This window comes from Thalassophryne amazonica, chromosome 2 (genome assembly GCF_902500255.1).
Source record: "Thalassophryne amazonica chromosome 2, fThaAma1.1, whole genome shotgun sequence".
Taxonomy (NCBI): Eukaryota; Metazoa; Chordata; class Actinopteri; order Batrachoidiformes; family Batrachoididae; genus Thalassophryne; species Thalassophryne amazonica.
This window is the reverse complement of record NC_047104.1, coordinates 119484933-119500790: the sequence shown is the minus strand read 5'-3', so window position 1 is coordinate 119500790 and position 15858 is coordinate 119484933. Positions and strand designations below refer to the sequence as shown.

General features: G+C 41.7%; 1 protein-coding gene across 1 annotated transcript in view; it reads left to right on the top strand.

Annotated features, from left to right (window-relative positions):
* The window catches only part of LOC117529829 (transmembrane protein 255B), a 114885-nt gene that overhangs the window by 68774 nt on the left and 30253 nt on the right, over positions 1 to 15858 (top strand). The window contains exon 3 of the mRNA XM_034192698.1: positions 487 to 576. Coding sequence (XP_034048589.1) covers positions 487 to 576 — 90 coding nt within the window. The remainder of the gene's footprint in view (positions 1 to 486; positions 577 to 15858) is intronic.

Sequence of the window (15858 nt, the reverse complement as noted above, 5' to 3'; positions counted from 1 at the left end):
CACGCAATAAAGGAGGTACGCTGCTGCTGTCCTTGAACGGTCTGCAGTCGTCCTGTACTTTTTTTTTTTAATATTTAACACACCTGCCAAGAACCCTCATCCAACCGACTACACTAAATTCACAAGGATGGGATTTCAACCCACGCATGCAGTGCACAATGGATTAGCAATCAATCGCCTTAACCACTCCGCCACCTCATCTCGTGTCTAAGTCTCGATTGCCAATATAAAGCGCCACCTGCTGGTGGTACAATGAATTCAGGTTTGACGTGACAATAATAGAAGATAAATTATTTCAACTGTGCATTTGTATTTTGGTACGTTATTTATAAATAGATAACAGATGAATATGACATTATTTTTTATATAAAATACAAAAAAAGATGTTCTTTTGAATTGTCACTGAATTTGTTACCTTGATTATTTTTTGCTTTGTTCATAAATTGAGTTCTTGTGAATTTTCCTTGTTTTTATCTCTTCCTGCAGCTCGTGGCAGCCATCATATTCATCAGTATGGGAGTCATCGCGTCGTTCTTCTGTGCCATTGTGGATGGGATCATCGCCTCAGAGTTCATAGTAAATGTCACACATTTACATGGATCCAGTTCACTAATGTTGTCCTCACTGATGTTAACAGAAAGGAACCTCTCTGCACACAAGCCAAAACACACGGACATAGAACCACCTGAAACTGTGTAGAATCAATCAGACAGACAGCCATCACCTCTGCTGCACACTCAGATGAGACCAATCCATGACAGAACCGGACCTCTGTCGAGCTACTGTGTCACACGGGTCAAACCTTAATCAAATGTGTCTGAAAAATTCACAGCTTTCTCCATGTCACAGGTTATGACTTAAAACAGTAAAGTCTCAGTAAGTTAAAAACTGTTCATAATTGGTGCTGTTCCCACCAAACACCAGCACAGTGAGGAACTGGTACCGGAGCTGAAGAGGTAGTGTTTGTCGGGCCTTTATTTTGTAAGCCAAGACAAACCCAACCCATAGAAGAACTAGAGTGCCGCGCTCAGAGCGCAAACCTCCACCAACACTAGTTTCCAATTCCACAAAATTTTACCTTGGAAAAAACTTTCAAGGTCAAAGTCCTGTTAGAAGTGGGTTTTTATAAGATGAATTAGATGTGATCAAATGTCAGGAGTATGTATTTAGTTCATGCACTTAAATCAAAACATTTTTGTGGTGTTGTCAGGTTTTTTTTATCAACTTTTTTGGTTTCTGAATTCTTTTTGAGATAATTTTCACAGAACATTTTCAAATCAAATCAATTTTATTTATATAGCGCCAAATCACAACACAGTTGCCCCAAGGCACTTCATATTGTAAGGCAAGGCCATACAATAATTACGGAAAAACCCCAGCGGTCAAAACGACCCCCTGTGAGCAAGCACTTGGCAACAGTGGGAAGGAAAAACTCCCTTTTAACAGGAAGAAACCTCCAGCAGAACCAGGCTCAGGGAGGGGTAGTCTTCTGCTGGGACTGGTTGGGGCTGAGGGAGAGAACCAGGAAAAAGACATGCTGTGGAGGGGAGCAGAGATCAATCACTAATGATTAAATGCAGAGTGGTGTATACAGAGCAAAAAGAGAAAGAAACACTCAGTGCATCATGGGAACCCCCCAGCAGTCTAAGTCTATAGCAGCATAACTAAGGGATGGTTCAGGGTCACCTGATCCAGCCCTAACTATAAGCTTTAGCAAAAAGGAAAGTTTTAAGCCTAATCTTAAAAGTAGAGAGGGTGTCTGTCTCCCTGATCTGAATTGAGAGCTGGTTCCACAGGAGAGGAGCCTGAAAGCTGAAGGCTCTGCCTCCCATTCTTGTTGTGTGGGCCGCTGAAGAGGAGATACTGCTGGCCCACCACCACCAGAGGGCGCCCTGCTTGGAGTGCGGGCTCCAAGCACGAGAGGGCGCCAGACCCAGAAGAAGTGACAGCTGTCACTCATCCTCTGCACCAGCTGTCACTCGTTCATCATCACCACCATAAAAGCCGGACTGCAACTCCACCTCCCCGCCGAGAAATCGACTACCATTACCAAGGTAATTCTTCTCTGCTATAATTATTCAGTGTATCTAAACTGTGATCTGTGTGCAGCCGCGTACCTGTGAGGTCTGTGGAAGACTGGATTGGCGGATAGTGAGAGGACGACGGTCTTCGTCTCTCACTCCATCCAGAAAGAAGACAACAGGAGCTGCACGAGTGATAACCTAGTTTGGAGGTGGAGGTGCTCCCTCCTGGCTGTGTTGGGACTGAGAATTACTGAGTGTGCGGACTCACACTCACTCATCATATTTCTGCTTTCTGCCAGCAGTACCAGGGTCGACAGCCGAAGACAGAGGCCACCTGGGGACTCGGGACTTGGCGGCTCCGGTGTTCTTCAGACCGTTGGTGGTGGAAGCCGTGTGGGACGCGGCTTCTCTCTCGTCGGGGGTCTTCTATCTTCGAGCCTGCCTACACGTCACCTGGTGTTAAATTGACTGTGCAAATTACTGTACGTTTCGTTGTGTATTATCACAACATTAAATTGTTACCTTTTTGGCTTATTCATTGTCCGTTCATTTGCGCCCCCTGTTGTGGGTCCGTGCTACGACACCTTCCCAACAATTCTACTCTTACAAACCCTAGGAACTACAAGTAAGCCTGCAGTCTGAGAGCGAAGCGCTCTATTGGGGTGATATGGTACTATGAGGTCCCTAAGATAAGATGGGACCTGATTATTCAAAACCTTATAAGTAAGAAGAAGAATTTTAAATTCTATTCTAGAATTAACAGGAAGCCAATGAAGAGAGGCCAATATGGGTGAGATATTCTCTCTCCTTCTAGTCCCTGTCAGCACTCTAGCTGCAGCATTTTGAATTAACTTAAGGCTTTTCAGGGAACTTTTAGGACAACCTGATAATAATGAATTACAATAGTCCAGCCTAGAGGAAATAAATGCATGAATTAGTTTTTCAGCATCACTCTGAGACAAGACCTTTCTAATTTTAGAGATATTGCGCAAATGCAAAAAAGCAGTCCTACATATTTGTTTAATATGCGCATTGAATGACATATCCTGATCAAAAATGACTCCAAGATTTCTCACAGTATTACTAGAGGTCAGGGTAATGCCATCCAGAGTAAGGATCTGGTTAGACACCATGTTTCTAAGATTTGTGGGGCCAAGTACAATAACTTCAGTTTTATCTGAGTTTAAAAGCAGGAAATTAGAGGTCATCCATGTCTTTATGTCTGTAAGACAATCCTGCAGTTTAGCTAATTGGTGTGTGTCCTCTGGCTTCATGGATAGATAAAGCTGGGTATCATCTGCGTAACAATGAAAATTTAAGCAATGCCGTCTGATAATACTGCCTAAGGGAAACATGTATAAAGTGAATAAAATTGGTCCTAGTACAGAACCTTGTGGAACTACATAATTAACCTTAGTCTGTGAAGAAGATTCCCCATTTACATGAACAAATTGTAATCTATTAGATAAATATGATTCAAACCACCGCAGCGCAGTGCCTTTAATACCTATGGCATGCTCTAATCTCTGTAATAAAATGTTATGGTCAACAGTATCAAAAGCAGCACTGAGGTCTAACAGAACAAGCACAGAGATGAGTCCACTGTCTGAGGCCATAAGAAGATCATTTGTAACCTTCACTAATGCTGTTTCTGTACTATGATGAATTCTAAAACCTGACTGAAACTCTTCAAATAGACCATTCCTCTGCAGATGATCAGTTAGCTGTTTTACAACTACCCTTTCAAGAACTTTTGAGAGAAAAGGAAGGTTGGAGATTGGCCTATAATTAGCTAAGATAGCTGGGTCAAGTGATGGCTTTTTAAGTAATGGTTTAATTACTGCCACCTTAAAAGCCTGTGGTACATAGCCAACTAATAAAGATAGATTGATCATATTTAAGATCGAAGCATTAATTAATGGTAGGGCTTCCTTGAGCAGCCTGGTAGGAATGGGGTCTAATAGACATGTTGATGGTTTGGAGGAAGTAACTAATGAAAATACTCAGACAGAACAATCTGAGAGAAAGAGTCTAACCAAATACCGGCATCAATGAAAGCAGCCAAAGATAACGATACGTCTTTGGGATGGTTATGAGTAATTTTTTCTCTAATAGTTAAAATTTTATTAGCAAAGAAAGTCATGAAGTCATTACTAGTTAAAGTTAAAGGAATACTCGGCTCAATAGAGCTCTGACTCTTTGTCAGCCTGGCTACAGTGCTGAAAAGAAACCTGGGGTTGTTCTTATTTTCTTCAATTAGTGATGAGTAGAAAGATGTCCTAGCTTTACGGAGGGCTTTTTTATAGAGCAACAGACTCTTTTTCCAGGCTAAGTGAAGATCTTCTAAATTAGTGAGACGCCATTTCCTCTCCAACTTACGGGTTATCTGCTTTAAGCTGCGAGTTTGTGAGTTATACCACGGAGTCAGGCACTTCTGATTTAAAGCTCTCTTTTTCAGAGGAGCTACAGCATCCAAAGTTGTCTTCAATGAGGATGTAAAACTATTGACGAGATACTCTATCTCACTTACAGAGTTTAGGTAGCTACTCTGCACTGTGTTGGTATATGGCATTAGAGAACATAAAGAAGGAATCATATCCTTAAACCTAGTTACAGCGCTTTCTGAAAGACTTCTAGTGTAATGAAACATTACCTATTTTCACAGAACATTGGTTATCTTTGCTATGCACAATATGTCATTGCTTTTAGGCACTACGAGGTCTGTCCAAAAAGTATCTGACCTTTTTATTTTTTGCAAAAACCATATGGATTTGAATTACGTGTGATTGCATCAGCCAAGCGTGAACCTTCGTGCGCATGCGTGAGTTTTTTTCACGCCTGTCGGTTGCGTCATTCGCCTGTGAGCAGGCTTTGTGTGAGAGTGGTCCACCCCTCTCGTCAGATTTTTATTGCAAATAAATGTCTGAACGATTTGGAGCTTTGCTGCATCAAATTTTTCCAGAAACTGTGAGAGACCTCCAGCTGGACACCATTCGGAAAATTCAGATGGCTTTCAGCGACGATTTCATGGGGATTACACAGATTAAGGAGTGCTCCAGCCGGTTTAAAGACCGCCCACAGCATCTGAGAGCGCGGCGCGCTCCGAGCGCTGATTGACAAGCTCAAACCCCGCTCAAACAACCCGATCATTTCCAACGTGAAGGCTTTGTTGATCCGGGATGTCGTCTGACTTTCACAAAAAAGGCAGGAGACATGGACATCAGCATTTTTTCGGCACATTCTACTGTTACAGGAGTTTTTTTCATGGAAAGAGAAGCGGAGAATTGCGCAACCATGCCGCTCATGGCGCAGGACAAAACCACCTCCGTATTGGTCTCACAAGACGGCTTTCGGGTGGCTTTCAGACGGCTTCCAGTTGCTTTTCAGTTGTGTGAGTATCCGAGAAATTGTGCATGAGCTGGACTTGCTCCAACATGTCCTGTGAGGCTTCATCACGGCGTTGCTTTGCGCCATGCGGCTCCGCCGCAACGTGCGGAGGAACTCCGCACGTCTGTCTCAATGTGCCAAAAAAGTGCTGATGTCCACGTCTTCCGCAATTCATGTGCTAGTCAGACGACATACCGGATCAAGACAGCGTCCAGTTTAGAAATGAACGGCACATTCCACTGTTACAGGAGTTTTTGTCATGGAAAGAGGAGCGGAGGAACTCCGCGCGTCGTGACGGAGCCGCATGGCGCAAAGCAACGCCGTGATTAAGCCTCACAGGACATGTTGGGGCATGTCCAGCTCATGCACAATTTCTCGGATACTCACACGACTGAAAAGCAACCGGAAGCCGTCTGAGCCATCTGAAAGCCGTCCTGTGAGACCAACACGGAGGTGGTTTTGTCCCGCGCCATGAGCGGCATGGTGGCGCAATCCTCCGCTTCTCTTTCCATGAAAAAAACTCCTGTAACAGTGGAATGTGCCGATAAAGTGCTGATGTCCACGCCTTCTGCCTTTTTTGTGAAAGTTAGATGACGTCCCGGATCAACAAAGCCTTCACTTTGGAAATGATCTGGTTGTTTGAGCGGGGTTTGAGCTTGTCGATCGGCGCTCGGAGTGCGCCGCGCTCTCAGACGCTGTGGGCGGTCTTTAAACCATCTGGAGCACTCCTTAATCTGTGTAATCCCCATGAAATTGTCGCTGAAAGCCATCTGAATTTTCCGAATGGTGTCCACCTGGAGGTCTCTCACAGTTTCTGGAAAAATTTGATGCAGCAAAGCTACAAATCGTTCAGACATTTATTCACAATAAAAATCCGACGAGAGGGGTGGACCACTGCTCACACAAAGCCTGCTCACAGGCGAATGATGCAACCGACAGGCATGAAAAAACTCACGCATGCGCACGAAGGTTCAAGCTTGGCTGATGCAATCACACGTGATTCAAATCCATATGGTTTTTGCAAAAAATAAAAAGGTACGATACTTTTTGGACAGACCTCGTACTTATAACAGGAAGATAGACAAACAGGCACAAAATTGGAACCTCCATCCAATTTTGGTGGTGTAGGTAAAACAGAAAAATGACAATGACTGAGACACTTTTGATTGACATATAATGCAAAATGTACACCAAAAGGGCTTCTCAATAGTAAATTCAAATGTCCATAAAATCCACAATCAGATCAAATTCAGATCAAACTTTGTCAGGCGATACTGAGTGCCAGTCTGCACCTCACTTTCAAATATGAGAGTGATTGGGGCATGTTTGCTTAAGATATAATACAAAATATACATTAAATGGGGTTTTCAATGTTAAATTTAAATTGCCACAAAATCTGTAATCAAACTTTGTCAGCCCATAAATGATACCATTCTACATAAAGCTTTCAAATATGAAAGAAAATTGATCTTTTTCAACAGAGTTATGAATTTTTAAAGGTTTGTTTAATGTTAAAGATAGGGTTTTTACCAAGATTTTTCCTGGCATTGACCTATGACCTTGAAAACTGAATCAATTCTTGCCTATCAGGATATGAATCTTCAGTTAAAAAATTTCATAGCAATATATGAAAAATTGTGGGCTCCAGGCTGTTTACAAACAAACAAACAAGCAGGGTGAAAACATAACTCCTCCAACTTCTTTGGCGGAGGTAATTATGTTCACATTTGCTGACAGATTATGGAATCTAGATGTGAAATATGCTTCAGGTCTTTCCCAGTTGCTTTCATCCTGGTGGAAACACCCAGTGGGAAATAAGCCTGGAGCTGGCACTGGTACCTGGAAACTAAACAGTTTGTACTCAGGATTCAGTTGTTCTGGAAAATGTGTCTAATAACTAGTTTAGTAGAGCCTGAATGTTGTATACTTCTTTGTTGCTGTTATTTTAGTGAACTGTTAATAGAGTGTTGCTACTCTGTACAAACTGTCCATTTATTCATTGAAATGGACAACAAGGCATGTTAATTTATTCATTCAAATATTATTACCAGGGGGCACTGGTACTCTGTATAAACTGACTGTATAAAATTGTTAACAGGCCATTACCACTCTGCAAAAATTGTTCATAATAATTAAGAGGACATTTACACAATTGTTGATTATAAGTGTTAACAGGACATATACTCTATATAGATATATAAATACAGGATACACTGAATGAGGAATTTTGCATCTTGTACAAGGTACACATACTTTTTCTGAAATACATTTTAAGTTTATGTTAACAGATTTTAAAGGAATTAAAATGAATGAACCATTTATTCTTGAAACTTCTTGAAATGTCTAAGCCTATAGCTGGCTGAGAATCAAAACCATAATAATCTGGGAGCACATTTATCAATTGTTAGCACACACAGATTTGTGTTTAAACTGTGCATACAAACATTTCAACACAAAGTACAGAATTTATTAACTTGTATGCACAGCATCTAGTGGTAAAAAAGAGGAATAGAAAGTACATACAACTTTATCCACTTAATGTTCTTTATTTCCTCGAATTAATACACCATTAGTGTGTTATTAGCTTGTTATACCATTAGTAATTATGTCAAGTTAAGTTTGACATAATTACTTACATAATTACATTGGTGGAAAAATCTACAAAAGACACTTGTATAAACAAAATAGCAGCTCTTGACTTCAGCATTTAAATAAAGAATAAATAAAATAGGTACTTTTACCAAGACAGCAGCTAGCTGACATCACAGGAGTACAAAGGATTCAGGGACAGCTGTAACTCTGTTACAGTGAGCGTGTTAAACATTGTTAAAATTATGTCTGTAAGGAATTTTGTTTTTGTCAAAATTAAGAAGCAGTGTGACACCATGAGTGAATGATTTTCACAGATGGTGGGGTTTGTTTGTTTGATGCAGTGCCACCACTTAGTGGCACATTAATTTTAATTACGTCATATATATTATACAAATAATGAATGTTCATGAGTTCAGTGGTACAAATATTTCATGAATGAAAGATGGAATAATTCATTTTTCACCAAATTAAATATTTGTTCCATTGAAAGAATGAAAAACATTCATTTTTTGTTTTATATAATGGCTAAAATAGATCCTTGTCATTTGAGATTTTATTAATTTATAAACAGCAGAAAAGGGACTTATATTTTGGTGTTCCACTGGTGCTTAACAGTCCAACACGAAGTTTAAATAGGAGTCAAAAATTGTGACGATGAATTAAGACTTCATGTAGTTCCTCGGTCCAGTGAAAAATCACGTCAGAAATTTGTCCAGCTTTTCATCCTAACAGTTCTTCATGCCTCTAGATGGCTTACAGCGAAGTTGATTTGGTTTTTGTGTGTGTGTGTGTGTGTGTGTATCAATTAGCTCCTTGAAATTGTCATCCACCAGGAAAACAAACTATATGACGATATGTTTAGCTAAACGCCGCCCCCAGTACTGTGAGTGTGCGCAGTGTTTGGAGCGTGCAATAGCACATTTCATATAGCACCAAAATTGCATGCTAAAAAAGAACTATTGCATGTTCAATGAAACACAACGGCAAATGGTATGAATAATTCATGTCACATGACATACAACCCACCACTCAAATGACAAGAATCCACTCTGCCATGAGATAGATAGATAGATAGATAGATAGATAGATAGATAGATAGATAGATAGATAGATAGATAGATAGATAGATAGATAGATAGATAGATAGATAGATAGATAGATAGATAGATAGATAGATAGATAGATAGATAGATAGATAGATAGATAGATAGATAGATAGATAGATAGATAGATAGATAGATAGATAGATAGATAGATAGATAGATAGATAGATAGATAGATAGATAGATAGATAGATAGATAGATAGATAGATAGATAGATAGATAGATACTTACTTACTTCTGGATCTCCATCTCATGTTTTGTTTATTATTTTTATTAATTATTATTTTTGTTTTCACTCTCTTCGCTGTTACTCCAGTGAGGAACACAAACGTGTTTTGTTACCATATATGTCTAATTGAGGGCGTTTCTGAATGCAAATGGCCATGAACATGCATGAGCATGTGCTTTAGGATGTAGGATTGACCAACAGCTGATATTACTGATTCGCATATGACTGACGTGCACCTGTTCGATAAATACACATTTTTTTCATACTTACATACATGGTACAAAATTTTGTTTTTAGGACAGTATTCAGAACCTTTTCTTTGCACAACTTGATTAATGAGGGCTGTGGATTCTGTTAAAGAGATGGATCCAGGATATTTGTAAGTCATTTTTAAACATTGGCATTTTGGAGGAAGTGATTTCTAAACACATCATTTGTTCCACCATGATCTCAGACACAGAAGAAGTGACAACTCCACACTTTTTGTAAACCTCGGGTCAAAGTAATTGGTGTGAAACAGATTAAGGATGCACTCTACGTGGCAAGTATCTGAGAAAATAAGGCACACATAAGTGATTCACCAAATCCATAAACAGGAGATTGAGCCACATACACATCTATATACACCTATTAATGCCAATTAATTATTACAGACTTACCTGAATTGTGGACAATAATATGCCTGTGCATGATATCTTGGATGTCTGCATCACAGTTTGTCTCATCAGCTTAATGAGCCTTAATGAGTATTTTAATGAGTATGGAGCCGACAGAATTTAAAAAGGTGGAACGCTCAGAGCCTGGCAGCACAATCACTGAGTCACTGATATGGATCAACAGTGCAATCAGCCATCGACAGATATATTTACTTTATGCTTACAGAGCATTAAACATTTAATCCACCTTCCAGCTTTGGACTGTGAAAATGATTTAATTAAGTCCTGCAGTTAACAAAAGTCACATAAATTTTAAAGCTGGCCATTTTGTATTCCACTGGATGGTTTTGAACATATTGTATATTGTATAGGCACCCTACAAATTCAGATTAAACACACACACACACACACACACACACACACACACACACACACACACACACACACACACACACACACACACACACACACACACAGTTTACAGAATAAGTAGACAATTATTTATCATTACAGTTGTTTCAGAATCCTTTGTGCTTCTGTGATGTCACCATGCTGCTGTCTATATTAAAAGTATACTGCCACTGATCTTTTAAGATTTAGGTCATAAAAAGAATTCTCATTGGCACCACTATAATTTTAATTATTAGCCTTGGCTGTGCGGTGGCTTAGTGGTCAGTACTGCTGCCTCACAACAAGAAGGTCCTGGGATCATTTCCCCCCTGTGGCCTTTCTGTGTGGAGTTTTCATGTTCTCCCCGTGTTTGCGTGGGTTCCCTCCAGGTGCTTTGGCTTCCTCCAACATCCAAAGACATGCAGTTTAGGTGGATTTGAAACTTTAAATTGTCCGTAGGTGTGTGTTCGGTTGTGAATGTGTTTGTCTATATGTGGGCTTGCGACAGACTGGTGTCCTTTCCAAGGTGCACCCCTCCTCACAGCCCTGTGCCTGTGCTGGGATAGACTCCAGCCCTTCTTGATCCTCAAGTGGAGGAAGTGGATATGGACAGTAGTTGGATGGAAGAATAGAGGTGGAGGAGGTTCACCTTTTAACAGCGGCTGTGCTTTCTAGCTGCAGTAACCCTGGTCTACCACTAGATGCTGTGCATGTGCATAGTCAGAACCATATGTATATTTACAGAATTCCTAAATCTAAGTACAAACTGATAAATTCCAAACTTAGAAACTTAAATGAGCCAGATGATGAATACATGAACTTTTCCAAGTTACTGAATGTGTTTTGGACTTCATTTACATCAATTATTAAAAATGCAAACACAATGAACCCTATGATAAATCTGTCTGGAGTACAGGTTTCTTCAATAGAAGACGAGTGAGGGAAGCCACCAAGATGCTCATGATGACTCTGATGTACATGCAGGCTTCTGTGGATGTGACTGGAGAAACTGGGCACGGTGCCTCTTTTGTCTGTTGCGTCAGTTAGATAGCTTCATGTTGAAGGGGAACACAGAAGGATGTCTTTGAAATTGTGTAAAAAAAATTCTGCTACAGTTTCCCAGAAATCACGATGGAAGCTGAAGCCTAGATTCTGTCTGTCTGTGTGCTGTTGTACGTCCTGCACAAAAGGACCAGCACAAGTGTTGTTGCCAGTTGACATCAGATGAAGTTGTGATTTTGACACCCAGAGCCTGGTTCCTCTAAATCACCCCTCACTCCCCTGTGGGGATGTTGGCCTATAAGTGGTGGTGCCTCTGTAATCTGAATGCATTTGTACATTAGACTGGCATTAGACGCCTTTCATAAGCAGGTTCACACAGCACATGTACAGTGGCTGTCACCTGTAATCTTTAAACAACAGTGTTTTTTTTCTGGCCATTCTAGTGAAGTCCTTCAGCTTCTCCCTTCTTAGATGGCTCTCCATGTTGATTACGGCTTTTTTTTTTTTTTTTTACACTGGATGCCCTTTGTGACACATCTCCACTTTTCATGGAGAATGGGCATGATTGATCTTGAACTAATGTGTTTTGTAAACAAATGCACTAACCACTTGGTCACCACACTAAGGAGTAAGTATACAGGGCATGGACAGAAGGTGGAAAAACGGGAAACTACAGGGTCTATATTCACAAAGCAGCCTAAAAGTAGCGCTTAGTGGTGTCGTTCTAAGAAAAATCACCCTGCTCACCGTGCCGCTCTCGATGGAGCGACATCTCTGTTGTTTTGGCATTGTGGGAAAGCTCGCCGGACTACGTTCACCTGACCCAACGTTGAATTTGCCGAAATGAGAAGATGCTGCTGGATGAGTGTGAGTATTGACTTACGATCATTTAGGCATAAAAACACCTAAGATACACAAGTTCTTGTGCCAAATATACTACTTATTTTTTTGTTACCCATGAAAACACACTGTCATCACAAAGACAGCATTGTTTGGGAACTACTTTTTCTGCAGGATTTCATCAAGCACGTCGGCCACGAGCACGTACTTAACACAGAATATACAAAAACTGTATAGTTGTTCAGCCAAAACGAGAGTGTCCACTTTTAACTTACCATAAGCTAAGCTAGTGGCGCTTGTGACAGTATGAAGAAAAATCTTACAATTCCTCGAATTCTAAGACATTTATTAGAATGCAGCGAAGGAGGAATTGCATGCACTCATGAAAAATCAGAGCCACCTCAAACGCCTCGTACAGCTGTCGCCACAACCATTCAGGCACACAAGAGAATGCTCTGTGAGTGCCCATTCCACCCCTCTCTTGACAGGTGTCGGCCAAATTCCAGGTGCCACACATCAAATTCCAGGTGCCACACAACATCTAACACCACTCACCGGGCACTTAGAAAAGGTGTGGCTATTCTCGCTTCTGACACAATGGTAGACAGCAGGCAACCACATTTGAGCCGTCTGTGAAAAATGTCTGAGTGCCCCATGAGTGTGCCATTGCCAAGCAACACACATGTGGCTTGCCAGTGTCAGCTCCCCTCCCCCCACAACACATGTGGCATGCGTATGTATCGCGTGTGTGTCGTGCCCAAGCCCGGCGCCAGAAAAAAATATTAAGGGGGCGATGAGTGTATCACAGGGGGCGGGGTCGCCCCCCCCCCAAAAAAGTGCGCACCGGAGGAGACGTGCCTCTGAGCGTGCATAATGAATTGGGTGCGCTCCTGGAAAGCTCATGTATTTAGGCTACACCGTTGTAAGAGACTGACTGAGTAAGAGTAAAGAGTGATGACAGTATTTTTTTTAATTATTATTTGAACGTATAGACCCTCGGTCAAGTGATCTCCTGCATACCACAAAACCAAACCAACAACTGATCTGAGAAACGACACGAGACAGTAGATTAACCCCACATACAGAACCTCCATCACAAGTGCAAACACAGCACAACTGGGCATGTGCGCCACTCCATGGCACAGAGCCCAACTACGCATGCAGCCACAAAGTTCTTCTGAAAAACTGGAGCGATCTGAATTCAGTTGGATGAATATGGGTGTGTGTGGAGACAATTCACCTTGTTCACAATGTGACAGAACGTAACGATGCGCTGTTATGCAAGCATGCAATAGCGCGCAACAACACAACACTGTTCTTGACCGTGCGTAATGGTTCCTGATAATTCTCCAGCAACACGTGCCATTAATCGTAACGTGTGGTAACAGGTTGCAGCAGTTCCTGAGGACACCTGACCCGAATCATCACATTCGTGATCAGCGGCCAAGAATGTGTACTTCGTGGCATTCGTGACTTGTCGTTGTTATGTGTAAACGCAGCATTAACACCCTCCCCAAGTGAGTCGTTCTGCATGATGTGCCTTTTGCTTGGTGGACTTGACGAATCCCAGGAACTCCAGCTCTGACACTGCTTGAATAAATCGAGCATGCTTTAATTCATCCACCTTGCCATAATCGCTGGACTCAGGATCCTTGCCCTCTGCCGCACTGACAAGCGCAACCCTCAACCTATCAAATCGCTTGAACACAGACACACACCATATGTGTTTGTTTTAAAATTAATTACTTTAGTTTATTAATTTTGTTTATTTGTTAAATACGTGATATTATTGAATAACTAATATTTTGCTATATTTTCCAGTATTTCTTTTTCTTTCTTTTTTATTTTTATTTTTTGATAACTCTCACATCCGAGGGGGCGGGGTTGATGACGTGAGGGGGTGTCGCCCCCAAACGCCCCCTCGTGGCGCCAGGTCTGGTCGCGCCCCCCCGCAACACATGTGGCGTGCGTGTGTTTCACCGTGAGGCGCGTGTCACTGCAGGATTTCCCCACATTGTAATAAATAAAACACATATCAGATTTGCAACACAGTCACCAGCAGAACACAGTCACCAGCGGAACACTGCGCGCTGGACACACCATGCTGGCTGATGCATTCATGACACGAGAGCCAGCTCTTCATGAGATGGGAGCCCGGCTGATGTCTTCATGAGACGAGCGGATCAGGTAATTCATGTAAAACATGAATGGGAGAACAGTAATCCACGTCATTTCATTACTTCCTGGTGTACGTCTAGGCGGAGGCTAACTCTGTTCTTTATAACAGGAATCAAGTATTATATATTGTGGTGTTTTATTCATTTTTTTGCTCCGCTGCTGTGTGCGCGACTTTCCACGTGGTCACACTGTGTTTGTGTGCGAGAACACGAGCGTGCATGAAACCATTGCCATGGTATCGTGCACACCTGTCCGACCGTGCATCCGTCCCGACAGCAGGTGGAATGTTTCGCGGTTCTCTATTTCATTTTTGATCTGCAGATTTTCTTCCGGTTTCTGCGTCTTTCGTGTTAGGTGTGAAGGGGCCCTTAGTAGGTAGTGAAACACACAAAACCTACAAGTTGTCTTTCAGATGCTGTTCCAGCTAAGATGCTGAAAAGAGGTTTTTAATACTCCCGGGTCAGGTCTCCTAACTTATCAATTCTTGTCTTAGTTCAGGGTCTGTTCCAGCTGCTTCTAAACATGCTGTGGTTTAACCTCTTGTAAAAAAAAAACCTCATCTGCCATTTCTCTCCAAGGTTTTAGAAAAGGTTGTTTTTATACAGTTACAGTCATTTTTAGAAGACAGTCACGTCCTTGAAAAATTCCAATATGGATTTAGATCATGACACAGCACTGAGTCCGTACTTTTAAACACACATAATGACATCACTCTGTCTGTGGATGCAGGGAATCCAGTTGTGTTGGGTCTCACAGCAGCCTTTGATACTGTGGATCACACAGTACTTGTTTCCTGGTTGGAACATCTTGTCGGCATACATGGTACTGTACCTAAGTGGTTTAAATCATATTTGGCTTAGAGGAGCTTTTCTACATGATTGGTGACCTCTCCTCATCAGTTGCTCCTCTTTGTTGTGGCGCGACACAGGGTTCTATTCTTGGCTCTATTCTATTTTCATTTTACATGTTGCCACTGGGGTGGGCAGCCAGTCTCCTCTGTGTAAGCCTGACCCCGTCAGATGTGAGAAGCCAACCAGTGTGGGGCCTGGTTACTACTTGGATGGGAGAGGTCTTTGGAATACCAGGGGCTGTGAGTGTTTCTCCAGGTGAAACTGGAGTTACATTAGGAAGGGCATCTGGCATAAAATTTATGCCAAATACCAATACGGGTACGGCTGTATCCACTGTGGCGACCCTGAACCAATGGGAGCAACCGAAGGGACGACGACAAAATGTTGCTGTTGGGGTTAGTTATAGCTGAAACAAGCTGTTCTTCCATTGTTTGCAGATGATCTGCAAATCTGTCTGCCTATGAGGACTAATGGAAGCGATCCTTTGTTATCATTAGCATGCCGAATGTTGTACCATCAAACTCTGGTGTTCTGGCTAATTATTTAAAACCAGCTGTCAAGATATTTGACAGCTGTTTGAGCTTCAATCAACAGATAAACTCTGT